General features: G+C 43.5%; 2 protein-coding genes across 3 annotated transcripts; one reads left to right on the top strand and one right to left on the bottom strand.

Annotated features, from left to right (window-relative positions):
- LOC138204791 (neurotrypsin-like) lies at positions 1-25,976 on the bottom strand. Of its 2 annotated transcripts, XM_069160289.1 has the most exons (14): positions 25,633-25,976; positions 20,445-20,487; positions 12,758-13,000; positions 11,339-11,477; positions 11,070-11,248; positions 10,694-10,841; positions 7,893-8,071; positions 7,408-7,549; positions 6,562-6,782; positions 5,750-5,891; positions 5,392-5,670; positions 4,360-4,488; positions 3,982-4,250; positions 1-2,879 (listed from the first exon to the last, which is right to left on the bottom strand). In XM_069160289.1, the coding sequence occupies exons 1-14, from the start codon at positions 25,729-25,731 to the stop codon at positions 2,299-2,301; spliced, it is 2,793 nt and encodes a 930-aa protein (XP_069016390.1). In that variant the 5' UTR covers positions 25,732-25,976; the 3' UTR covers positions 1-2,298. The 2 variants fall into 2 exon arrangements, with proteins under 2 accessions (XP_069016390.1, XP_069016391.1); XM_069160290.1 differs by lacking the exons at positions 20,445-20,487; positions 25,633-25,976 and adding an exon at positions 13,234-13,654.
- LOC138204792 (E3 ubiquitin-protein ligase TRIM39-like) lies at positions 14,860-19,409 on the top strand. Its single transcript, XM_069160291.1, has 2 exons — positions 14,860-15,212; positions 16,356-19,409. The coding sequence occupies exon 2, from the start codon at positions 16,358-16,360 to the stop codon at positions 18,041-18,043; it is 1,686 nt and encodes a 561-aa protein (XP_069016392.1). The 5' UTR covers positions 14,860-15,212; positions 16,356-16,357; the 3' UTR covers positions 18,044-19,409.
- Positions 25,977-27,456: the final 1,480 nt, after the last annotated feature.

Genomic DNA, 27,456 nt, shown 5'->3' with positions numbered 1-27,456 from the left:
TTGTTGTCAGCAGGTATATGTTTTAATACTCAACCATGATTCAGCACATTACACTGAGGAACAGCTGATGGGTTTAACACGGGTGAAGTAGGAATACATCTGAAACACTTTACTCTGCAGCCTCATCGCCCGGTCGGAGACGTACAGTATTTACATGAACCTGCGGGATCTGCAAGGAGAAACATCAAGTCTGCGGAGGGAAGGCGCTGCGACCGGCAGGTGGGATTATGTACAGGATTTATAACAACAGGCTCTCTGGGGGGGGGGGGGGGCAGGTCCAACGTTGGAGAAACTGGAGCAGGTTACAAGATGCTTCACGACACAATGGTTCACAGTACATCAAAGCACGAGTCCATACACTTACAGCAACGGTATAAAAAAGAAGCATCAGGGCCGCGTTAATCCGGTGGCCCCGCGAAAATAGAGCAATGTCGCCATCTTCTGTTTGGATCACACATCTGCTCAGAGAACAACAGGACAGACAACATTTAATGTAACTTCACCAGTTTGGTTATCTAATTCAGCCTAGAATGAATGCAGAACACGTACTATCTAAACTCAGGGAAATTATCTATCTATCTGTCTATCTGAGCACCATCTATCAATCTATCTAGAGCCAGTACAAAAAGATATTTGTGACCCGACAGTCGGCTTCCAATGGCTTTGAAAGGAGACAATTGTCCTGTACAATTTTAAAAGGACCATACCAATGTTTTAGCTGTTCAATTACAAACGCAGGAGATTATGTACACTTGATGTAACAGCTGACTGTTTCCCAAACCATGTTGTTGTGTGTCAGACACCGTTTACTTTCAGAAATCAATTTGAACTCGCTGGAGCTAAGGCTTTCGGTCACAATGAACATCGTGTTTTTTTTTTCTACATTATTGCTGCGGGGTAATGCAGTTTAACCGATTTAAAAAAAAGATTGCACTGCTTTAACCCTCAGCAATAATTTAAATTGGAGAAAATAACTGCAGGTTTATAACATTTTAGGATTCGACACAATTCTGCAGACTGAAAACTCATTTTCATATCGCTTGGAAATTAGAGAAAGCAGGGAACGTTTTTGAGACGATAACCACACTTAATATATAATCTATAAAATAATAAAAACACAAATCACGTTAGGTAGCAGGGGACAGTAAATTGAACATTAAAAGCAGTCACAGATGCATTTTAAGGCTTTTTCTGATGTCTGTGCAACATTTCCTTCTCTTTTCTGACAGGAGCTCCTGTTTTTGTAATTTCCCAATTACTCTCTGCATTGAATTAATCAGTTTTTGTGAAATGTATTTGGATCTTGAGAAAGAAAACAATCTCAGGAGCTCTCAATTTAATGTCACTTTTAAATATAGGATTTCCTATTGTCAAACATTTGCCCTGATATGAGTCTGATGGCTGAAACCTGAAATCTGGTGTGTAAAACAGTCAGCAATAAATTAAGGTATAGGTCAGTGATAATTAATACATTAAAACATGCTAAATCAATGGTATGGTCCGAAGTAGCTTAGTCGTGGGTCCAAATGAACAACAGCACTATCATCAGTAAAGGTATTAGACAACAGCCTGGAGCCCTGTTTCAAAAAAGAAAAGAAAAAAAAAGAAACATCATCCACATCTGGATTTTTATAAAAACCTAACTTGGGACGAGCTTCGCCTGCTGCAGGAGTTTGGACTTTATCTACATTAATCATCTTAGAGGGACAGTTATGATGTAAAGTCAGCCTTTACATGAGATTTTCTGTTCGTTAGTGTTTCCTAAAAATCTTCTAACAAGTTACACAGAAGACACATAAATAGGTGAAATTAGCATAGATTCTTGTGTGACCGTCTTAAAAAAAAAAATTTCCCTCGGGTATTTTACGCTAACACTACTGTCCCTTAAATACATGCCATGCTGAGTTTTTGATTTTCAGTATCAGTAAACGGCCCCGATCAGCATGCTGATAAATCTGCCAGGCTCAACCTAAACGATCCATCAGTCTCCGTTCTGCCTCAAATCACATGTAAAGCACCACAAATCACCCACACACACACACACACACCCACACACACACACACACACACACACACACTGTCATCCTGGCAGCTCGGCGACGTCTGCCCACACTGACCGACTCATCCAACACTCGGGATTCACAACACGGAGTTCAGATTAGAAATGAGCACAGACTGACTTATGTGAGGAGTTTCTTTCTTTTTCTTAAGCTGTTGGAAGTTTTGCCTCCGTCCTCCTATTCACCCTCCGCAGGCGGTCACACGGCACAGGTGGTAAAGCCAACGGCACGGCCTCGATCAGACCAGAACCTGCGTGTCCGTGTCGCCTTCGTGGCGTGCGAGTGTGCTTTTGGCGTGAGCGTTACCGTGCGGATTGGTGTGCGAGTGATGGGCGTGTTTATAATTAACCTCGCTGATGATGTCATTTGTTTGTTGCTGATCCTGCGCGTGTTTGAGCTTCCCGTGCACGCGGGAGTATTCATCTTTGCCGTCGCCGTGCGCGTGCGTGAGGTCGTTGTCAACGCGCGTCAGATCTTCTCGCGCCCTCCCGCGCGCGCGCGCCTCGTCCGGACGCGCCCGTGTGCCGACGACCTCGTCGATCCAGCTCCTGAAGCGGCTGACCCGCGTATAGAGCGCGGGAGAGGAAGGGTCGGAACAGCCGTAACCCCCGGCAACAACCCCGGTTAGGACCCATCGACCCATCTCCCCCTGACACATCAGCCCGCCTCCGGAGTTGCCTTGACAACCGTCGTCGCGGAGGAGGCTGGTGTCCGGAGGACTGCCGGCACACAGCGTGCCGTGACTGGAGAAGCTGTCGCCGTAGCGCTTCTTGCATTGCCATGACGACATCAGAGGGACCCAGGATGCAAGAACAGAGTCTAGGAGAGAGGACGGATGAGAAGGTTAGAGGGGCGGCGTGTTTGAATTACCGAGACAATCAGATGATTAATAGACGAGTCACCAATCAACACTTCTGACCTTCAATTAATCATTTGTCAAGGCTGTGATTCGGCAAAACGTAAACGTTCACCATATTCACCAACATAGTTTATCATGCTACATTTTCTATTTAGCGCTCAATGCAAAGTGGAGCTGAGGATGACGGGGATGTCATCGTTTAGACCAGGTTACACGGGTCAGATGAAATGTGAAGGGATCACCAAAGCTGTGAAAATTCATCCGAATCTGAGGACTAATTATCATGATAATCCATCCGAAGGTTGTTGCCCCATTGGTGGCGCCAGAGGAAAAGTCAAGAAATCATCAGTCATTTGGATTCATCTGGTCGGAAACGAGGTGTCAAATTTCACTGCAACCCATTCAATTATCCTCAAGATATTTCACTCAAGGCCAAAAGAGAGGAGCGTCCCAAAGAAACGAGCCATTGACGTCAACATCTCGGGTCGAGCTGAGAAACCTTTGACGCCTCTCTCTCCTTCGTTTCTTGTTATCTCTCTTACGTCTGTAATAAAGGCACGAAATGCAAAAAAAAAAAAAAAAAAAAAAAGTACTTGTTCACCAACCAGGAAAAAACTGCTGAACATTCATCAGTTCCAGCTTCTTCAGATGTGTTGCTTCTGTCTCTTTTATATGTTTGTATAATAGAATATGTTTGAGTTTCGGGCTGTTGGTCGAACATAAGTAATGTGACGCTGTCCTGTCGGACGCTGGGAACCGACGATGGACATTTTTCACCACAGTCACGCGTAAAATCAACAGATTTTGTATTTGTAGCCCTCGAGTCCTCAAACCAGAACTTACATGTTGGAGTTTAGATTCAAATGAATGGTTATTCTGATATTTTTATGAATGAGTAACTGTTGTAAGATGTAAACATAAAAAACTAAAACCAACAACGAGTTCAAATTCCAACCTTTTGATTCAATACTAAATATTTATTTACGAGGTAAACCTGATGAAACATGTTGAAACTTGTTCGGCATACAAAAATAGATATACAGCCCTGACACGAACGCATACCTGGTCCTGTCCAGCCGGCGGTAACCATGACAACACACGAAGATGGATTACTTCCTGCCGACGCCGCGTCGGCAGCAGGAAGGCAAGCGGCGTTCGTGTTGGGGTCAAAGGTCAGGCAGTGACCCTTGGTGCTGGGCAGCTTCAACAAAGCCAGATCGTGGCCTCCGCTCTGGCCCTTAAACTTCCTGTGAACCACCACCTGCTCCGGGGTGAGAGCCTGCGCCGACGCTCCGACACGCACCACGTACCTGGACGGATCGCTGGCAAACCTGCAGGAGAGAAGGAGGGAATTTAAGGCTGCATTCACATCCGTGCGTGTCGGTGGTGCTGCTGAGGACTCCTCTCCAGCGTCGGACCCGGTCTGTTGTCCGGATTCACCTGCTGATGCAGAGCGCCGACGTCAGGGCCCAGCAGGGGCTGATCAGAGTGCCGCTGCAGAGAGGACTGCCGCCGTCTTCTTCTTCTTGAGACTGAAGCCACACCGACACCTGCCATGGCCACGTGGTCCTGAGTGAGAAAACAAACAAAACAAAAAAAGAAAAGAAAATTTGGATCAACATTTCTTCTCTATTTGAGTTTGAGAAACCAAAGTAAGGAAAGGAACCGGGGAATATATTCTGCACATCGAGAGCAAGAAACAAACATCGACAACAGCCTTCAAAATGTCCGTACTGCACGAGGTGTGGTTCACAGCTGAATGAACGCCAACTCGAAGTTATCCGAGGTGCCACGTGGAGCACAATTACAGCTCTGAGGTGATGTTTTGTTCAGTGCACCCCTGGTTTGTCTGCATCACATGTACATGAATGAGTCTCGCACTATTGTACTGCACCGTCTGCATTAAATGATAAAACCTGGGTTTTTCACATTGCTAATTTATTTATTTTGTACATCGAGTTTGTGACAGTTTTGCTCAGGACCTTCAAAAACTAGTTTTAAAAGGATAATGCCACCGATTTTACACAAAGTTAAGTTTACAGGTCTTGTGGCATTATAGTGTTATAGAGATAAAAGGCTGTTTAAAGCCCTTTGTGGTGCGATAAAACTGATCAATCATATCACGCAAGATCCCCCGAGTCTGTGTTTGTTGGGTCTGAAGACATCAAGTTAGAAATTCAGTGGATTTGGAGTTCGAAAGACGAAGATGTCATCCTTCTTTAGCCACCTTTAGGTTCGGTACTTGAGGCTGCATTAATCAAAATAACTGTTGGTGGTGGAGCTGCATTGTGGGTGACATTACAGGGGGGGAAAAAAAAAAGGATTTCTCTGCACCTGTTCAGTTTTTAAAGAATTTTATTTTAAGCATCGAGTCTTAAAAATAACGTGAAAAGTTTACATTTTTATGTATTCATCCACCGTCAGCTCTTTTGCAGTCTTTCATCACCTGTGTTTTATCGTAATGTTTCCTACCTGAGCATGTTTTCCTCCCCTCGGTTCCTCCTCTTGCCCTCGTCCTCCACCAGCTTCCTCAGCCCACAGCTCAGCTCCTCAGGCCTGGGCTGCACCGCTGACTCCCGTGGAGTGACGTCACACCTCACGCCTGCGTCCTCCCTGCGTCTGCAGCCCTCGATGCTCTGACCCAGGGAGGGACACTCTCCCAGGAACTCCTCCTTCCCCGTGCACCTCACCTGGTCCAGGTGGATGGGTCCTTTCCCCTGACCGAACCCCGCGGCTGCGACCGCGCCACCACTGGAGAAAGAAACATTTCTTTGTGCTGTACGTTCACTTAAACCGCGTCGTCCTTAATGCGCACAAACAAATCACTCACCGGTGTCCGAGCTGTCTGCACACCACGGCTGCATTCAGGTCGTTCCAGCCCGAGTCGCAAATACTCCCCCAGTCGCCATGGAGATACACCTCGACTCGACCCTCCTTCCTGCTGCTGCCCCCCATGAGGCGCAGCAGGGGACCTGACAGGAAGAAATATCTCATTCATATTCATCTGTGTGCGTCTACACGGACCAGTGTGCCGCGACGGAGCGAGATGCGTGTCAGCTGACAGCGTTAAATGTCATCGGGTGTCTCTTTATTCAGACGCTGTTCTCATTCTAATGAACCGCGTGTCGACAGGAGAAGCGGGACCTCTGAGAGCAGAGACAGTAAACACCGCTTTACTTTCTCAGCTGTCAACATGCGACATTTAAACCGGTTCGACAGGCATACGTCAATGTTATTTCACCGAGGAAGCAATATGATAGATTGATAAATAGACAGACTTATTGTGACTTTAGTAGATTCTGATCCCGTTTCCGCTGGAGCTTATTCAAGTTAAAAGCTCACAGCTCGACATTAGAGCAGCATTCTGCAGTCTGTTGTTTTTGCTAGTTTCTTCCCTTCATTTTACAATAATTGTGTTCCAGTTAAGAAAAACGTCCAAAAGGTTTCACAAGCCAATTGTTCTGATTGTTGCTTAAAAGTCTGTAATTATACCAAACACTATAAAACTAATTAAAAAGTGAAACTTTTCTATAATCCCCAAATTAAAAAAATGTTGTGACTAAATTCGGAGACAGGAAATTATTCCCTTTATTGCCCTTTGCAGCTTTAAAAATACTTGTGATTCCGACTATCATCGCTCACCTGTGGAAGGTGCAATAACCGGCACCTCGTTGGTCTCCTGGCTGGATCTTCCTCTGCAGCGAACGCCGACGTCCTCGCTGTGGGAACAGTCCGTCCGTCCCCAGATCCCATGTCGGCAGTCCAGCAGGGAGGTCTCAGATCCCTCACAATGGACGTCGTCGAGGAGGATCAGACCGACCCCTTCGCCAAATGTCCCGTCTGATACGACCTCAGCTTGACCCCTGAAGGTGGAGAAGAGTTTATTGTCTATTCAGTTTCACGTCATGCAGACTTTGGTGGAAAGCTATAAAGTGTATTTGAAGTTGTTTGGATACATCCAGTATATTCAAAAGTGGATTTTTTTTTTTTTACGTTATTAATGTGTTTTTCTATTCTCTAACTGTGTCTGTCTGCAGTTTGCTGCAGAACAGGTGGTGTACAGGTGGGTGTTCGAGTGTATTTCACTAAAAACAGCTGCCTGCTGCAGCAAAAAACCCCCGCAAAGACTGTTGACAACCAAAACTGTAAAGTTGTGGAGAGTTAATTAAATAATGAGGTCACAGTTGCTGCAGTTACAGCTGTGACTCACTGTAGGCTACCAGACATTATTATAATAGAAACATGTGGTTATAGCTGCTCCGGATTGGGAAGGTTTGGTTTAATCGTAAAATAGGGAAACAACTCTGTTATCGGTCCTGTGTGAAGCACAGAAAAGTGTGCCGTCCTGTCGACTTCAAACCAGGGAAGAGCACAACCAAAACAAAAACCCAAAACTATTCTTGTGTGAAATAATTTAAACTATTTGAACTTCATCAGAAGATTGAGTGTATTTATGCAGGACAGTGTGTGCTGGTTCAGGGTTCGTACCTGTAGCCCAGCTGTCTGCAGACCACATCTGCATGCTGCTGGGTCCAGTGGTCATCACACACCGTCCCCCAGTCACCGTTATGAAACACTTCCACTCGGCCCTCCCAGGGACTGTCGCCTTCAACCAGTCGCACCACACCATCTGAAACAGTTTCATATTGTGCTCGTTTAAAAAGTCCTTTGGGACCCTAAACGTGATGAAAAGCAGAAACACTAGGTTCCAAATAAAATCCTGTAAAATTCTGTAAGGGAAGATTCATTTCTACAGATGATACAGTTACCATTTAAATTAAAGTATAATGATGGTTTAATTTTGAATTTCAGTCAATGGACATGTTACTTCTCAGCTCCCATACATCCTGTTTCTACTTGTCACAAACAGGATGTTGTTGCTTCATGCAGCAATTATTTATTGATTTTCAGGGGCTATAAATAGCAACTCATCAGTAAGTACAGTAGCCTGTGTGTGTGTGTGTTATACATACCTGTATAAGGGCTGCAGGAGACCCCAGCATCCTCCATGTGGTCACAGTTGTGCTGCTCCCAGTCGCCGTGAGGGCACTGATCCAGGAACAGCTCGTTTCCGGTGCACTTCACAGCATCCAGCAGGATGGGACCTGAACCCTGACCGAAGTGAGCCCACGACCAGGCCTTCGCCACACCCCTGAAACACACAACACAACACACACACAGAGTTCATCTAACCGTTCTCTGTATTTTCACCTTTTTTTAAACAGGTATATATTTGAATATCTGAAGTCAAGTTTGCTTTTATAGATCGTGGCAATATGTCAAGTAATGAAGATATTTCATTAAAAACCACAATGTGGTGTCGCTGCAGGAAAGGTCTGCGGCTTGTCATCAGTGGGTCGTGAACATCTGGAGAAAATTTCGTGGCAATCCATTTCATAGTTTTGATATTTCAGCCTGAATCACACCGGCAGACCAAAATTGTCAACTATAAAGTTTCACCAGCATGTCTAAAAACTATTGAACCGTCCCCTCCGGGTGCACATTAAAACTACACCTGTCCAACCAGCTCTCACAAAATTAAACAAACAAAATTAAAATACTCTCTGAAGCAAAAATCAATCATGTATATATATATATATAGTAAATAATAAATAGCTAGACAGAGTTTCCCGCGTGTTTCTTCATGTGCTGATGATTTATTAATGATGAGACGCTATAAAAAGCACTTCGGTGTGTGTGTGTGTGTGCGTGCGCGTGTCCATGTATTTCTGCTCGCGTGTTTAAAGTGACATTTAACAACATGTAGAGGGTTTGTTAGAACCGGTGTGAAGGTTTGAAAACAACAGAGTGATGCGGGATGTCAACGTACAGTACAATTTTGATCATTTCGTATTAAAAAGACCAAATATTTCATGGTTCCAGGATGAGGATGAGCTGCTTTTTCTTTTAACTAGTTTAATGAGATTTATTTTCCTAAATAAACACTCAATTAATGAAGAAAATTATCTGCGAATAATTATTAGTTTCAGTCGACCAGCAGTAAAATCCTGGTTTTACATGCATGAATGAGACATAAAAATATAAAGATATAATATATAACAGTCACAAGTAAGTGTTTACTGCCCTGAGTAGTTTTACTCAGTCTATACTTTGACTTAAGCAAGCAGACCTTTTACTTGTATTTGAGTATTTTCACAGTGTAAAACTCAGATCTTTAATACTACACCGTGAAAATACTCAAATACAAGTAAAAGGTCTGCTTGTGTTGAAGATGTCCACTGAGACGAAGGTTGTTCTGAAAATCTGTCAACATGAAAACTGTGTAAATGTTTGACACGCATACCTGTTGCAAAGGAAGAAAAAAAAAAAACTATCCAAGTGGGGAAAAACAAATCATTCATTTTGATTTTGTCTTTAAAGTGTCAAAACACATGAGCGCCTGCGTGCAGCTGTGTGAGAACCTGCACATCAGTGTCAGGACATCTTTTATTTACGAGCTGAGACACAGATGGCGAGGTGTCCCCTGGTGTTTCGGGAGATGAAATGAACCCTCGTGTTGAACATGGAGGGAGTACTTTCTCTTCACAGCTACGACTTCATCGCTGTTTGACACTCTAAGTTGTCTGCGATGTTCCCTGCAAGGTTTACGCGCCGCGTGAGAGCAGGAAACACCTGCACAGATTCAAACGTGATCTACTCACTAGCGGTTACCAACGGGTGTTTCCCTGAGATTTCTCTCGACAACGTGAGAAAAGTTTGACCTAAAAATCCCCCCCTCCCCTCCCGCTCTCTGCTGAACAGTGATGAAGCGGTAGTTTACTCATCTGGTAAATAACTCCCTTTTATTCCCGAGTGACAGCACTTGGCAGCTTCAGTTTATCAAGTTTTTAGTGTCTTTATGTTATTCAAAATGATCCACTTCTTCCATCCTATTCTGGTCTGTTAACAGTGGACGATAAACCAACACCAGCTTCCTCTTCAAGCTAAAAACATATCTGTTTGACAAAGCTTACATTTAGACCAAGACTGAAAAGACCTTGGACCTTTTCTTGAAGTTTGTTTGCTCTTTTTTTGTTCTAAATTTGTCTTGACAATAATGTTTCAATGTGGTTGTTTTATTCTTTTTTTTTTTTTTTTTGTCCTTGTGAAGTTTATCAGATGGTTTTGCACTCAAAAATAAAATAAAATTGAACAGGAATGGAGGAAATGCTCTTCAAATTTCAGCTCCACTTCTTTCCTTCTTCAAAAATGAAACCACTAGACAATATAACAGAGCATCTGGACATCTCCTGCAGTTGGCCTCGTTAATCATGCCGACTATTGAAGGATAAAGCAGGGGACATTGTGTCGTTTTTAATTGTCAACAAATCCACAAGTATTGTGTGTTTATCCACGACTCTGTCTCACTGTTGCACTGGGTGAAATCCTCCTTTATCACAAGGAACACAGGCACTGTACTTTACTTTCTCTCACACACACACCCTCCTGTTGCCGCAAATACACCCCCCCGAGTCTCAAATGTGTATTAATCCACAGCTAAGAATAGTCCCTACCAGATGCACTATTTAGTCCTGTTTGAGTGATGACAGCTAAAATCTACAGCAGCCAGACGTTTCAGGGAATTACTGAGATTTATGTCTACAGAGGGTTTAGAGCTGGATGGAGAATTTCCAAAAGTATAGAAGGAGAGAAGACACCGTCCCAGTTTAACACCTTAAAGTGTGATTAAATTTGTGAACCCTGAAGTTATGGGCCCCTACGGAGAGACGAGGAGCCAGAATGTTAGCTTTGAGTGGAGTCGGCGTGAACGTACCCGAAACCGAGCTGCCTGCACACCACCTCGGCATCTCTGTCGTCCCACTGGTCATCGCAGACGGAGCCCCACCTTCCGACGTGGAACACCTCCACCCGACCTTCAAAGTCTTCCTCGCCTCCGACCAATCGCAGCGGAGGGCCGCTGCCTGAGAGGGGACGCAGGAAGATCTTTAAAACGCAGCCTTAAGAAGCCTCCACCTTTCTCATACTGCAATGCCCTTTATTTGCATGAATGTAATTAATATCATCACCAAAGTAGGACAGTAAATAAATAAATAAATAAAGATAAATCTCTCTCTATGTCTCTCAGGTGTGTGTATGTGGGAGGAAATGTCCAGGTCTGGTTGCCGTGACACTGTGGAAGTCACACTGACCTTCTGGCGGCACACACACCGCTGCTGCCTCGTTTCCATGGCTACAGTCACCGGTGACGAATGTCCTGCTCCGGCACTTGCTCAGGGTGTTCTCATCACCGCGGCAACCCAGACGCTCGTAGTGAAAGAGGCCGGAGCCCGAGCCAAACTGCGAGTGCTGCAACGCGGTGCCAATGTCACTGAAAGACAAAAATAAAAGTCACCTGTGAGAACGACGTCTTCACGGCGGTCGGACGTCACTGCAGCAGTGGACGGATGTTTCGTCCTACCCCAGACCCAGCTGTCTGCAGATCACGCTGGCGTCTCTGTCCGTCCAGTGAGAGTCGCACACCGCCCCCCACTGTCCGTTCAGGTAAACCTCAACCCGCCCGCTGCCAGAGGACGAGCTGCCAACCAGGCGGGCCGCACCTAAGAAACACGGTAAGACACGCAGGTTTAATGCTCAGGAAAGACACAAATATCAAGCAGTAACACGACAGATACGCAAACGCACGGTGACAAATGTTATGGTGTTGTTATCGGCAGGCAAATAAGCAAGTAGTCAATAGCACCCGAGTGACTCAACAATTTAAATTTGATGGATTTATGGCAACTCGGGAGCAGCAGAAAAAAACAGAAACATCAGCGTACAGGTGGAAGTCACAAATCAAATTCAGTTCAAGGACTTTGCTCACTTTTTTTCTGTGTAAATAAGTCGCTTCGCCGTTCAAAGGCACTTCAGTACAACAGTAACTGAACGCAGCATCATTAATACAGCCGGCTTTCGGTTCAGCAGAAAACTAGCCTCGACCGTACATGAGGTCAACAGCTTAGCAGGCTATTACAGGTCATTATGATTGTTTATGTTTGTGGTTTCAGGCTACAGCCACAAAACAACCTCAACTACAACTACAACCCCCCTCCCCCCCAAAAAAATGGAAACTTCAGAAAACTCTGCAGATACTGCTTTAGTCAACAAACTCTGGGACTCCGTTTTAGTCCGGATGGACTGAAGGCTTTTAAAATCGATGACACGGATATCCACGTTCCTGATCAGTCACGCCCCTTCCCTCAAGTAAACAAACTACAGCAGCCTTGACTACCAGTTTTTAGTTCAACATGGAAAACAAATTCCAGGCGTTGCTGACCTCGTTGTTTGTGCTGTTTTGCAGTTAAATTCTGCATTTTTTTTTTTTTATGATGCTACTACTGCTGACACGTGCAGGAGGGAAGCTATTATTCAAGCGCCCCTGCATGGAGTGGGGCCGGTTTCGCACCACATTTGGTGATCCGTCGTTTTCTGTAACCTGCCCTGATGTTCTTGATCACGTCACTCTTCATGCCTAAACCTACCAACACTGCAGGTCACATAATCTGATGGGTCACCAATACTGTGCTACACCAGTTTGAGGTGGCATGATCGGTGTATGTAAACATAATGGCATGTTAGTGTGGATTATTTTCATTTCAAACCAATATTTTGGTTCCTTTTTGACCCTTTAAAAAAAAAAAAAAAAAAAAAAAAAAAAAAAAAAAAGCTGCATTGTGGGGTACATCTCAAGAAAAGTTTAAAGTTCAGAAAAAGACCAACAAAAATTAATCTTGTACAGCAGAAACGTAGGATTTCAATCATGTTTTTTGTTCTGTATTTTTGTTTGTGTTACGATTCTAAATTGTCCTGTTCGTATCGTCGACATCTGTAGTCGTACCGTGGTGACAGTCGCAGTACGCCCAGCCGATGGCTCCTGAGTTCTGTCTGAAGAAACACCACGGGTTGGACTCGCGGTCCGGGTTCCTGCAGTAGCTGTGGTCGCCCAGCCCCCGGCCCGGATACTGCATGACGTAGTCTGGGAACTCGGTCCACTTCAGACAGGGGGCACCGGAGTCCGTCTGAGACACGGTGCCGTTGTAGTATCCCAACTCTGTGAATCCCTCAGAGCAGGACAGAGGCACTGCACACAGAGGAGGAGGAGGAGGAGAGAGGGTGAGTAAATACTGAGGATGAAGATGAGAGAAAAAGATGTTTGGGATGGAGGAGGAGGATTTGGGTCAGTGAGGACAATGTGAATAAAAGGCAGTGAAATAGGGAAGGTTTTGGAGAAGAGAGAGGAAAGACGAGTGGAACTGGTCATATTTAAATCACATTATCCCCATGTCGGCACTTTATCTGCATATAAAAGCTTACATGAAGGATTCTCATATGCGGTCCAGGGCTGCAGCAGGATCCCGCCTAATGCATTCACTCCCACTGATCCACGTTGAACTGGAGAAATTTCCATGACCTCAAAGCGCTCTTACTGAACATGGTGGTGACCAGATACCTCCAGTAATCTTCTCTGAGGAGGAGGAGGAGGGTGAGTGAAGCTTCGACGGACTGAATGGGAAAACTGCTGACATCAAAGCATCTCAAAATTAGGCCACAAAATATGGAGCAGGTTTTGTGCTGTGGCTTATTAAAAACTTACATCACACTTTAATGAAAGGCAATTACACCGGAGGAAATAACAGGCAGAGAAGAACACAAAAAGCACCGGACGTACTGTATGAACGCAGAGGTACAAAGTTACTGAAATAAAATCAAAGAGGGCTCTTAATAATGGTTCTTTGTTGATTTAGGATCATGTCAGATTAGACCTCCGTATCTTTGTTTACAGGTCACTTTGTTTTCAAATGTATTTGTGAATTTGTAGAATGAACGTCATGAACTGTGAACTCTACGGATGGTAATGTTGGTCTGTCGGCTGGATTTTTATGAGATGTTGTGCAGAGTCTCCCCGCCTTTGTCTTTTCCTTTTGTGACACTGGCAGGTTGATATTTTTTAATTCCAGTGAAATGGAGCATCGGTGCAGACATTCACCGAGATGACAACTTTGATGATTCCTAGATTACTTGATGTGGCACAAACAAGCCATCAAACTTCAGTGACTGAAATTCAAAGGGCTTCACAGATGATTGACGAGCTACTAATTCAAGACAGCTCAAAAGAGAGCACAACAATAAAAAAAATAGGATGATGATGATAATAATAATAATAATAATAATAATAATAATAATAGAAGCAATCAGGAAATAAAAAGACGGTGCAGAATTATAATAATAATAATGTTAATAAAAGAAAACAAGGAATAAGAATGGTGTAAAATTAATAAATCAATAGAATAACAATAATTGAAATAATACAAACGGAATAAAATAAAACACAAAAGAAATAAAATAAAATAAAATTAGATAGTAAACAACAAAGACTAAGTTCCCTTGCTGAAATGTGAAACATGTATTATGCCCAACATTTTCATGATGTAATGTGTGAAGCTCATGTAGATTCAGGCGTTTCTGTCATCCATCAATTTATTACATTTACTTTCCTTTTTATTGCGTCCTTATTTTCTTCCTTCTGTCTTTACTGTTTTCCGTGAACTGATCTGAAGATATAAAAATTCTACTGTGAATTTTTTTTAAGTTGCACTGGACTATTTTTCTCTTGTGCCGTTGCATCTGGCTTTAAAATAATTTCAGTAATGTCTTTCACACTGAAGATTTAAGGAGGTTTTTCAGGGCCAAGCGGCGACTAAACTATGATTAATGGCGGAGGTGTTTCAGTTACCAGCAACAGTCTTATCTCTCCGACACACACAGCTTGGCTGTCCTGCAACATTATCTATGCGGTGCAACCCTCGTGCTCGCCTCGCACACTAACGCACTCACTAACACATTCACAGATTTTGGTGCATAGTGTCCAACACGTACAAACAAATACAATACTCAACGACACACGCGCACGCACACACACACACACACACACACACACACAGAGAGAGAGACTCTTTGGAAGGAAGAGGGAGAGCAGTAAAGTCACGAGAGAGTCTGAGAAATGAAGTGAACTAAAACAGAAATCTATCCTCAAACAATAAATAATACAGGACACACTCAGACGTTGTGCCTCACACTGGAGCAGAAGCAGCCTGAAGTCTCTAAACCTAAAGAAGCTCCTGACTGCCGACCAAAAAAAATAAAGAAAGAAAAAAAAAAGAAAAAAAAAAAGGGCGTCTGTCCCTTTAAGAAATATGCCACGAGTAAAAACGAAAGTAAAAATCACTTTTTTGGGGAAATAACCGAACTCACTCTCATTCTGCTCATTCTTTCAACTGTCCAGACCAACACATGTAAGTTTTCAGACTTTTCAGTGCGACACAAGTGAAACATGTTGTTTATAAGCTCTGGTTTCATTCTCTTCTCCGTTTTTAGAGACTTCTTGTTGAAAAATGTTACTATAGTTACACAGCTACAAATGCAGTGTTTTTGACAAATAATCTGACCATAAAATCTATTTAGGGAGTTCTCACACATCACATCACATGAGCTTCCTCAGCAGACAGAGTTGTTATGGAGATGTAGATGTACAAAACTTCTTTTTTTCAGCTGCTGTTTTCAAAGTCAAAAATAGACTTTGACTTTTAGTGTATAAGCTAACGTGGATGAGAAGTCCATTGGGACACAATGAAGTATAATGATGATACATTTTCCAGCTGTATTTACCAAATATAGGCAGGGTTTGACTATTTCCATTTAAAAATCCTCTTTTCCTTTTCGATTTCATGTTTAAGATGACTCGAACTATGTAACATTAAGTTGGTTAATTAATAATTGAGGTTATGCAAGTTGCCAGGTTTGTGGCAAGTTGAGCAACAAGAGCGTGGTAATAGTGGATCCCTGACCACATGATGTGAAAGTCTTCAGGGTCACAGCTTAAATCAGCAGATCTGAACTTTGACGTTCCCGTTTAAAATACAGCAAAAAAAAAAAAAAAAAAATCCCCAAAGTATATTTAAACAGAAACTCTGCTTGTGTAGAAGAAAACACCGTGCAGCATCAGGCCTGTCACAATTACTAAACGATGGCCTGATTTTAATTATTTGCGTAGAATCAGCATTATTTTCTATAATCAGAATAGTTTCCATTCATCTGTAGTGAAAGCTGGGTGAAACTAACGTGTTTTCCCCCATTTGAGGTGTGACTGGTGCTCTTTTAAATGACATCACCTCGTTCTGCTATGGTTTAATGGGTTGAGTTTCAACGAGCGTCTATTGACATTAACATTACACATTTTTTACATAATAGTTATAATGGTGGCATAAAATGAACAGAAAAAGACAAGAAAGTACACCGAAGTGCTGCCTGTGCTGATGAAAGCTCGAGAAAAGCCACCAAATGTACGTTGTGGAACTGACTTTGGTTATAAGCTGTTAATGTGATTTTTGTTTTTTTGTTGTTGTTGCATTAATTAAAAGGTTTTTGTGTGTTTTTAGAAATGGCATCTGGCAGCAGTTTGTTGTCTGAGGAGCAGCTCCTCTGTCCCATCTGTCTGGACGTGTTCACTCAACCAGTTTCCACTCCGTGTGGACACAACTTCTGCATGTCCTGCATCAAGTCCTACTGGGACGACGTGCCGGCCTGCCAGTGTCCCGTCTGTAAGGAAAGTTTTCAACGGAAGCCCGATCTCAAGGTCAACACTTTCATTTCCGAGCTGGCGTCGCACTTCTCATCGCTTCAGGTGACAGACGCTCACATCTGGAGCGCAGAGCCACAGCAGGTCAGCTCAGGCAGCGCCGTGCGGTGTGATGTTTGTACTGACGACCAGAAAGAGGCTGTCAAATCCTGTCTGGAGTGTCTGACTTCTTACTGCGAGGTTCATCTGGAGCCGCATCACCGAGCTGCTGGACTAAAGAGACACACTCTGGTCGAACCGGTGGCGAGTCTGGAAGACAGGATCTGCAAGGAGCACAACAGGCCTCTGGCGCTGTTCTGTAAAGACGACAATGTTCTGCTGTGTGACGTCTGCGCCATGATGCGCCACACAGAGCGCGACGTCGTACCCGTGCAGCAGGCGTACCGCGAGGTGATGGATCTGCTGGGGGACACCGAGGCCAAAGTGCAGGACGTGATCCAGAAAAGGCTCCGGAAGGTGCAAAACGTGAAGGAGTGGGTAAAACAAAGCAAGACAGAAACGGAAGAAGTGATCGCAAACAGCACGCGGGACTTAATGGAGCTGGTGTCGGAGATTCAGAGGAGCCAGAAGGAGATCGGCAGGGTGACCGAGGAGAAGCAAAAAGCAGCAGAAGAAGCAGCAGATGGGCTAATTAACGGCGTGGAGCAGGAGATCAGCGAGCTGCAGAGGAAGACGGTGGAGCTGAGGGAGATGAAACAGATTAAAGACCGGCACCATTTCCTCCGGCACTACATAAAGTCCTCCCTCCAGCCTCACGCCGTGGGCCCGTCCACGCTCAGGTTTAACGAACACATGAAGATACAGCAAATACACGAGTCTCTGCGGAAGTTCGTGTCCCAGCTGCGAGTGCTGCTCAAAAAAATGAACACCGAAATAAATGTAATCGCCGACGACGCAGACGAGTCGTACTGCGGCAGGCTGAACTACCTGAGGTACATGCAGCAGTATGAAATGGACGTGGTGCTCGATGTCACCACAGCTCACCCGCAGCTCACTTTATCTAACGATAGGAAACAGGTGAGCTTCAACACAAAAGGTTCGAGGAGAAATGTGTCTCTGACCCCAAAAATGTTCACCCATAACCTCGCAGTTCTGGGACAGACAGGCTTCTCGTCATACAAGCATTACTTTGAGGTTTTCGTGGGTCGAAAGACGGAGTGGTGTCTGGGCATCGCCACGGCGTCCATCCGGAGGAACGGCGAGTTGAATCGCAATCCTCGCAGTGGACTCTGGGCCATCTGGTTTCTAGAAAATTCGTTTCAAACCTTCGACTGTGCAGGTGTGTCGGTACACGAGGGGAGGGTGGAGAGGGTCGGGGTGTTTGTGAATCACGAATGTGGTCTGGTATCGTTCTACGATGCAGACACCGCAAAACATATTTACTCTTTTACTAAGTGTAGTTTTACTGAGGAGCTTTATCCGTACTTCAACCCCTGCGATAATGAATACGGTTCAAACCTGGATCCAATCACAATTGTTCCTTGTTAATCCTAAAGTGCACAGGGAGTAGTTTGTGGGTTAATTCCAAAACGTAACTCACTGCTGAAACACCTGGTTTCAAACCATTTAAAGTCAATTTAAATGCAAGAACAGCAGAGCGGCTTAGACACAAAGTTGTTTTTGTTTTTTTAAATGAACCCAAATATGAGACATATCCAGACTGATTGCAGTTTGGCATAAATGTTTGCAAACATCGGCGCCCTAATGAATTATTTATCTTTAAGAGAATATAATTGGATGAGTTGGATGGGATGCAGAGGAGATTAAAATATAAAAAATGAAATGAAAAATAAAGCATGATTTGATCGAACGCTATTATCTGTAATAACATTCAGGGTTCATTTTAAGGAGGGAGAATACACAAATACCGTGAGAAGTACTTCAAATGAATTATTACATTATTAAATCATTATTGCAGTTTTTTATTGAAAATTATTATAAATCATTTTGTATATTGGATTGATTGCTTCAGCTTTAAACGTGTCACTAACACTTAGCATTACTTTTATTATCTCACAATTCAACTATATTATAATTCTTATGAATTAAAAAGCTGAACATAATATCAGCCTCCGTATATGTAGAAATGTTCCCGTTAGGTGATGTACTGTTTCCTTCCTCAGACAGTCTTCTAATCAGCATTCAGGCACTTAAGGTGACATCGTTTTAAATTCTTTCTGGGCTTTTAGCTGCAGTCGCTCATTTTTCCCCAGAAGACCTGTGGACATGCGACAGCAGGAACATAAGAAGTGTAAATAATGAAATGAATGACGACTAAATTCAGTTTAAAGAAAACAAAGCCGAGCTGTTATTTTAGCAACGCCGGTGACTTCCTACTAAAAAATATCTACTGTGAAAAAAGCTCATTCAATATTAAAGTGTAATTCACCAGGTGTTCTCACACAGCCCAGATTAAAGGTAAATAAAATGTTGAATTTATTCATGTTTTTTTTTTCTGTACACATCGGTAAAGCAGTGAAATTATCTGCTAAAGCAGCTAGAAACAAAAATAAAATGTAAAGTTTAGACACCGGTGACAGACTGAACGAGCGACACAATCGTCTGTGATGTTATATTTAAAAATGCTTTTAAAACACTACATTATATATACTACATTGTAACAGAATAGCAGCTATGTTCAGCATGAGGTTAAAATAAGCTAATTCATTCATTCGTGTTCAAGTAATTTAAATCATGTAAGTTATATGTTTATGACTGTTTATTTTGTGTTTTGTGATGTTTAAATTAATACATTAAAGTTTTAAAGCAGGTATTTTGCTCTGTAACGGTCATTAAAATTGTATATTCACCTTGATGAAATTTTAATAAAGTAAGAAAGCATTACGTAACTAAAGCAACATTTTCACCATGTATCTCTGTCTTAACAACAACCAACATTTCGTATTTTTATGTTATTATCACTGATTTCCATCTTTCTTTTGCCAGCACTTTTAAATTTCACTTCCTCGTGCTGTTCGTCTCATTCAGGCTCTTTAATTCAGCTCAACACGCGCAGCGCTCAGACGCAAACACACACACACACACACACACACACACACACACACACACACACACACACAACAGTCGTCGTCGCCGGCGCTCACACCCTCCTCTTTGCCACGACAACCATACTCTGCCCATCGCCATGGGAACGCTCAGTCTCCCCGCTTCCATAATCCATTTCCCAGCCACAATGAGTATTTGACACGGTTCACAGTCGGAGGCTTCCTGTATGGGGGGTGGGTGTGTGGCAGCAGCATCTTCTATACTAAACACACATTACAATAAACATGGAACATGAGAAAATTCACTTTCACTCTATTTCAGATGATTTGGCTCAGTTTTGTGCAGCAGAGGGGTCTTGTGCAGTATTTTAATGTATCCAGGTGCTACTCACTGTTAAAAGAGCCTTGTAGTGGTTTTAAAATGACAATAGAAGATGGAGGGTGCGTTTGTGAATGGATTGCACTTCATTTTCACTTGTCGGTCAGTGTGTGTGTGTGGGGGTGTAAAAAGCACAGATATTTCACTGGAAATGAGCCTGAGAGGAAGGCGTTCCTCGCCCCACCCCCACCATCATCATCATCATCAGCATAGCATGCACTCCTCTCAGGGACGTAGAGAAAGAAAGAAAAGGGAAATAAAAAAAAAGCTGAGGGGTGCAGGGCAGGATGATGGGAAGAGAGGAAGGACTGAGCGTGGGAGAGCGAGAGGATAAAAGACAGGAGGAGGACGAGGGGGTTTCATGAGTGTCTGAGTCGGTATGCGAGTTAAACTGGAGGGAAAGAACGGAAAGAGCAGAGGGGAGCGATGGTGTGGGAGGAGAGGATGGATGAAAGTAAGAGAAGGTGAATCTACAGACTGGATGAGAGCATCACCTCCCGCCTACCTGAGTTCTGCACCTCGTTTAAGTAACTGTCCTCAGCCACCACCTGCAGACAGGAAGAGAGAGAGATGAAGTCAGAGAGCTGTAATTTTATTTTTGTGATGTCAGGATTTTATTAATCACTAGGTTATTAATACAAGAGCAGACATGACGCGACATGACAGCAACACAGACGGAGTTATGAATTCTTTTCCTTTTGTCTGTAATTTAGCAGAATGTCTGTGAAATTTATTGAAATTTATTGAAAAAGTAGGCTGTGAATCCAGCAGGAAAAAAAAAAAAAAAGATTACAGTCACACTATGAAGTAATTTACATGTGGATATCAAGAAGCCTGAATCTTAGTGATAAACGTGTGTCATAAGGCACAAATAAAAACAGTATTTTAAAACATGCATGATCATTTTGGAATAAATGCTCCAATCCACCGAACGCCATAATAAGGTGGACCAAAAGTTCAGAGACTGCTCCTGCACGGAGCCGGAGGAAGCTACGACCTTTGTGAGGAAGTAGTTTAAGATATGCTGCATGATCAACATCAGCACCGGAGGTACACGTGTTTTTTTTTTTTAGCAGTATTATGTGCACATTTGCTATTTGAAGATGGAAACTTCAAACTGAAACTTAAGCAGAGGTCACTTTTTTTGGGAACAGAAAGAAGTCACAGGGAGCCAGCGATGATTGTGCAGTTGCTCAATGTGTGTTTTCAACATGCGACGAGCAGGCGTATTGTCATGTTGGAGAACCCTGTTGCCATGGCGCCACAGTGAAGGTGGTTCGCGCCGAATGTTTTCCCTCGGACGAATCAGAACGTCACGGTGAAACTCGGTGTTGACAGTTTGACCCTGGGAGACGAATTCATGGTGCACATGTCAGTACACGGTATTTAAAGCCCCACATGACCCAACTCTGATATCATACAACCGTCACAACCATCCCATCCGACGTGAACTGGTCTTGAGGTGGAGGAACGACTGCGGTAATGGTTAAAGAATGAAGGGTTTTGCAGCATGACAACGATTCCCTGCTACTTCAGCCTTTGCTCCTTCTGTTATGAGTCAGCAGTCATTTTTCACCTGACTCTTGACCTCTGCTGTCATTTTTGTGCTCTGCTCTCTTCCTCCTTGAAGGCATTGAGTATCTGCTGCCAAGTTTAGATGAAACAAGCACATTTCAACACCGATCCCACAAACTACAATCCCCATAGAGGAGATGTGACTCACTGTTCTACAAAGCATACATACATATTTTTAGGTTTTATCCAGATTCACTTGCAGGGAAAATATTCGATTGTAGTACACCGAGTGGTTTGTACTTATTTTGGAACATGAAGTACTCTACGCGTACTTTCAATGAATTTGTGAATGGGTTTTTCCACTAAAGGCAGGTGTAACCACTCCAAGGAAAAAAATATAACAACTAAAGGATACCCAGGATGAGTGTGCACAGACGCGCGCGCACACACACACACACACACACACACACACACACACACACACACACAGACACACACACACACACAGAGTGCAGCCTCTGTGGAATAACTGCTGTAGCAAGGGCAGTGAAATTCAAAACATTTCCCCTTCACAGGTGAATTCTGCTTTCTGCCAGTCCAGCAAAAACCAATGACTGACACACTCTGACACACACACACAATCAACATGCAAACATCTCCCAGAAGACACAGCTCAGCCTAATGATATTAGAGCGGGAACAGGTGACCTGTGGTCGTGAACATGGGTGCTGATATCTCCATTCATATCAATCACACGGCTCGATTACAGAGCTAATCGGTTATGACGCTCTCGCAGCTGCGTCCATCGCATCGCCATGCAAATACACACACACACACACAAACAGACACCAGAGAGAGGGAAGTGTACAGAGAGACAGACAGAAATAAATATGCATTAAGCAAGTCTATTTCTGATGCACAGAAATGCGCTCCAAAGTGCCGTTTTCAGTCTGAGCTTTTAGTCCCACATGATGAAACTCGTGTTCACCTGACTGGTTGTGGCTGGTAAGGTTTGGGGAAATTAAAGTGTTTGTTTACAGTTGGTTTTCCTCTTTTATCATGTGAGAATCTTAACACATCTATATGTGATGGGTAAAGTTGACATTTCCTGCCATTTGTTATTTCTAGTAAGCTTTACATTTTAGAAAACACTTCATGTGTCCTTGAGAAACATGTAGTGCTGAAAGCAGTGATCATCAGACATGGTTAATTAATCCTACAGTGCTAGACCTACTAAATTCATTCACACAATGCTGATTCAATTTATCATTGCCAGACAAATCTCTGTATTTCACAATATACAGAGTTTTTACATCTGGTGTCTGGTGAGACATTCCTGTGCTGGCTGGATAAACGCAAACTGGGTGTGCTCTATGGACAAAACACGCTGACCGGTGACTTTCTCCAGCTGTCGACTAACTTCTGGTTTAGCCCTATGCTAACTTTTAAAGGAATAATATCATTGAATCAAGCGGCTATTCTGGACTTTCCAAATGTTATCTGACTGAATAGAATAATTCTGCTGGTGAAACGAGTCATTTTGCCGGAGTTGTGACAACAGTACCAACATAACTGGCTACGGCGGAAACTATGACGGTAAACACGCGTCAACAGCGTTTTTGTAATTCCTTTCACTGGCAGAAGGGGGAGCCGAAGGTTACACACTGTAGGTTTAAAGTAAAAATATTTGTAATATCAGTCCTCACTGCAAACCAGCTCTTTTGTGTGGTAGTTTACTCTGAGAGCAGAGTTACGATCAATCACTCGTATGGCTCATAGGGCTCCAAACTTGGAGAGAGCGTAGTTTGGGTTGAAGGGTTAGGTGTGTTTAGGTGTGTTTGCTATGTATCCCAAGTTAAAACAAGTCAACATTGACTTTTTGTTACATACAGGACACGAACAGCGGTCTCTCCGACAAAAACTTTGTCACTCTACTGCGTCACCTGACTTCCTTCTTGGCTCCCGTCATCATTACTACGACCACTAGAGGCTGAAGTATACGTGTGTATGTATATATCTATATATGCGTGTCGTTTTAATGCCGTTTAACAAAATCCGTTGCTGTCATTTTTAGTACCAGCAAGAGCTGTTGAGTATGTTTCTCATCCGCGCTGTTCCCTTCAGTTCAGTATTAAACAAACCAAGAGTAGCATTTTTTTTTTTTATATAAGGTTAACAGCTCAGGAGCCCATCATTGACAGCTCAGTTACTGGATTTTGACTGTTTCTCTGTTTTTCTGCACTCTTTTGATAAACTGACAAAACAGCTCTCAGTCACCAGTGAGCACCTTCACACTGAAATCTACTAATTCAAGCAGTGAAACAGTTCATTTTTGAAAATTCATTGATTAAACCAAACTTTAACCAGTGTGTTGTCACATCATAAAACACACTTTACAACACTGCTTTGTGACAAAACAGTTCTGGAACCCTCTGATGTCGTCTGGCTCATTGAGAGCAATTTGTGTGTAGTTCTTGGGCAGTGGTGTGCAAATAGAGGCCCGTGAGCCAGACCCGGTCCCATCTCAAAAATATAAGGGCCCAGTGTGAGAGCTGAAGTTTTCACTTCTGTAGTTTGCGTCATAATTTTTACACGATATATCATAAATCAGCTGCGGGATACGATAGGCTACAAGGCTTGTACAGATCCTCAGACATGTGACATTGTAACATCTAATAATAGTCGTCACTCGCATGTCAAACAGAAATATTATAGTAGTACAGTATTTAAAGCTACAGCAGCTCTGTAACCCCTTACTTCAATTTGCATCTGCGTTCAGAATACGGTCGAAAACAAGCTTAAAAATGTAATAAAATTCAAAACGGCTACGACAAAGAGTGCTGAAGATGTATGTGGAACCAACCAATGCTCGACCCTCATTGAACTCTTCATGGGGTACGAACAAACAACCTATTCTATCATGTAATCTGGAGAATTTGCTGAATCACACTTATTATTTTGGTGCACCTACAGCACAGAGTGGGCGGCTATCTGAAGCCTTTCGGTCTTCTCAGTAATGACTCGGAGTGAAGCAGCGTTTGCAGGTTCCTGCTGATTAGATTTCACAGTTTGGTTTCTTCCTGTTTATCTGCCAACATCTCTAATGTTTTGTTCGGATGTTGCCAGCATGAGATAGAGCATTAAGGTTATTCCCGATGAAAAGATTTGTCTCATGAATTTGAAAAATGAAAAAAAAAGAAGAAGAAGCTGAAACTCATCTGCAGTGTGCTATCTGTGCTCCATGCACGGCTGCTTCCAGTGTTAGTCTAATTAGCACTGCACTGAACTAATGACTTCTACACCGGCTACACATCTCATAGCGCAATACGCACCAACGTTAGTGCAGGAGAGAACAAAAAAATGAAAATGAATTTAATGATTAATTGATTGCGTAATCATTAATTGACCGGTTCTCAGCTCACAGGAGATCTAACATGCAGAGCCAGCACTAGAAAAAATTGTAATAACCATTTTTGCTTTATAAATTACTGAACATGACTTCCAGCTGATACCCAGCTTGCTCTGACCCACACCTGACAGCCACACCTGTCTTCCTGGTTTTCGGTTTCAACATGTCTGAGTTGACCAATTTGCTGTGACAAGCTCCAACAGCCCGTGCAGGGTTCGTTCCCACAACACCGCGGGGGCAGAGGAGCCACCGACGGCTTCCTCTCATGATATCCCGCCGAAGGGGGTGGAGGAGGAGGGAGAGGAGGGGGAGTCCGTGCGTGTCTGCGTGTCTGTGTGTGTGTGTATGTGCGTGCGTGTGTGAGACAATACAGGGTCGGTTCAATTGGACAATGTGCCGCGATGCCACCGTTAATTGTCTAAAATACAGATTTGGAGCTCTTTGACGCGCCGACCTGCCCCTGCTTTGTTGGAAACCCATCATGAATAAATCAGACTTATTGTGAAGCATAAAGACAACCTTCTTATGAGCTGCTCCTAAAAGCTTGGTTGCATATAGCCCTGAATTCTTGCTTATTAATTTAACTATCAGTGTAATTGTCGACCTAATTAAAGGTTTTTTCTCATAAAACGCAGCACAGGTCATCAAAGCGTGACTGTCACGGGACCATAAAGCACAGAAAAATCAGGCCACATTGCAAAAAAAAAAAAAAAAAAAAAAAAAAAGACCCCATCATCCTTCTCATTATCAGACAGGATACAGTACATACCTCCGCCAACAGCGGCAGCCAGAGGCAGGCGGTTCCGATCAAGCACAACATTTCCCGGCTGGTGAGAGCCATCCTTCCCGCCCGGTGTGTCCGTGTCATAGCCAGAAAAGCCGCCGCTCCTCTCCCATCTCTGTGTCCAACCTGCCCGTGAGGTGAACCCGTTCTCCTCCGCTCGTCCCGCTGCTGGAAGAAACGTGGTGTGTGATGATGTACGTGGGAGGTTTTACGCACAGGAGGCAGGGTGCGGCACTATAAACGCTTCAAGAGACGGAAAACACACACACACACACACACCGATCCAATCCTGTAATAGTGTTGAGCTCTGCAAAAACCTGTCACAAGCGCTCTCTCTCACGCGCACTCACTCTCTCTTTCTCTCTCTCTCTCTCTCACACACACACACACACACACACTCTCTCTCTCTCTCTCTCTTTCTCTCTCTCTCTCTTTCTTTCTTTCTTACACACACACACATTTTTTTCCACTTAGTTTTCTCCAGGTTTGTCACCTGGCCTCATATTGTTTGCAGAAGATTTGGCGCAAATATTCTGCACCCTACCTCTTCTAGTGGCCAGTGGATGTCTTTAAAATCACCATCTAACAGTCAAATGCAGCCAAGCCTGCGTGAAAATGAATGCCTTGTTTCCACTTGGCTGATCAGGGCAGACATGATTGATGATACACAGTGTTTAGCATGTACCTTAAGAGGAGTTCAATTTAAATAAACAGGGGATGGTTGCATTTAACTCATTCATGTTTGCATTTAAAGAACAGCGACTGAAGAACAATGATATCAATTGGCCTTAAAAAAAAACAACAACCATGCAGAACATATACTGAATTGTATGCAGTTGAAACGCAAACAGTTGAGCTGTTTTCAATGTGACATCCATTAAAATAGTATGATAATGCTCTAATGTACATTTGGCAATAAAGATAAAGTCTTGATTATACGAGGGGCCATTCAAAAGTTCCAACACTGCTCCTGTTGTGTGCGACCGTATGGCAGCACAGTGATGCACAAGGGGAAGCTTTAACCTTTGTGAGTAAGTACGCCAAGTTACATCGCTTGATTAACATCAGCGCCTGTGCTGCACTCGTTTTTGTGACCACTGGCATGTGTGCTTTTATGCGTTTTCACCATTGACATGAGCAGAGAGCGCACGTCAGCTTTAATGTCAAACTCAAGAAATCAGCAGCAGAGACCCCCGAAATGTTTCAGAAAAACTACGGTGACGTCGCAGAGAGGTGTTTTGAGTGACATGCACGTCTCAAGAAGGGCAGAACGTCACTGTCAAAGACCAAAGGAGGTGCATCCGGTCAGCAGAGCAACAAGGTGGGTTTTCTTAGACATCCGTGGGTTGGCGGACCGTGAATTGCTCAAACTGTCAACACCGAGTTTGACCGTGACGCTCTGAAGCGTCTGAGGGGAAAACACTCGGTGCAAACAACCTGAACTGTGGCGCGATGGCACTTCAGTCATCCAACACGTCAACGCACCTGCTCACAGCACATTGAAAACACGCAACACACAAATCATTACTCCCCACCATCCCTCCTCAACACTCAGTGCAACTTCTTTCTGGGCCCCCAAAAATGTGACGTGTGCTCTCTGCTCATGTTCAGGTTCATGGCAAAAATCGCACATCTGCATGTACCATTGATCACAAAAATAGGTGTAACACAGGTGCTGATATTGATTATGCAACTTGGAATATTACTCACCAAAGTTACAGCCTCCACCTGCTCCGTCACGGTGCTTAACTTCATTGGCACTCCGCCTATATTTGTGACCTGTACATGAACGGATTAATACAGAAAACC

The sequence above is a fragment of the Embiotoca jacksoni genome, unplaced genomic scaffold, assembly GCF_022577435.1.
Source record: "Embiotoca jacksoni isolate LCO1_2020_lvr unplaced genomic scaffold, fEmbJac1.0.p SCAF_26, whole genome shotgun sequence".
NCBI classification, from domain to species: domain Eukaryota; kingdom Metazoa; phylum Chordata; class Actinopteri; family Embiotocidae; genus Embiotoca; species Embiotoca jacksoni.
This window is presented reverse-complemented; position numbering and strand designations above follow the sequence as displayed.

What these genes read in the sequence shown, in the direction of transcription:
- LOC138204792 (XM_069160291.1), top strand. Translation starts at nt 16,358, where the DNA reads ATGGCATCTGGCAGCAGTTTGTTGTCTGAGGAGCAGCTCCTCTGTCCC.
- LOC138204791 (XM_069160289.1), bottom strand. Translation starts at nt 25,731, where the DNA reads ATGACACGGACACACCGGGCGGGAAGGATGGCTCTCACCAGCCGGGAA. An exon ending in GGCTGCCGCTGTTGGCGGAG is followed by an intron (nt 20,488 to 25,632) that starts GTATGTACTGTA and finishes TCCTGTCTGCAG; the next exon opens with GTGGTGGCTGAGGACAGTTA. An exon ending in CGCCGGCTGGACAGGACCAG is followed by an intron (nt 2,880 to 3,981) that starts GTATGCGTTCGT and finishes CCTCTCTCCTAG; the next exon opens with ACTCTGTTCTTGCATCCTGG.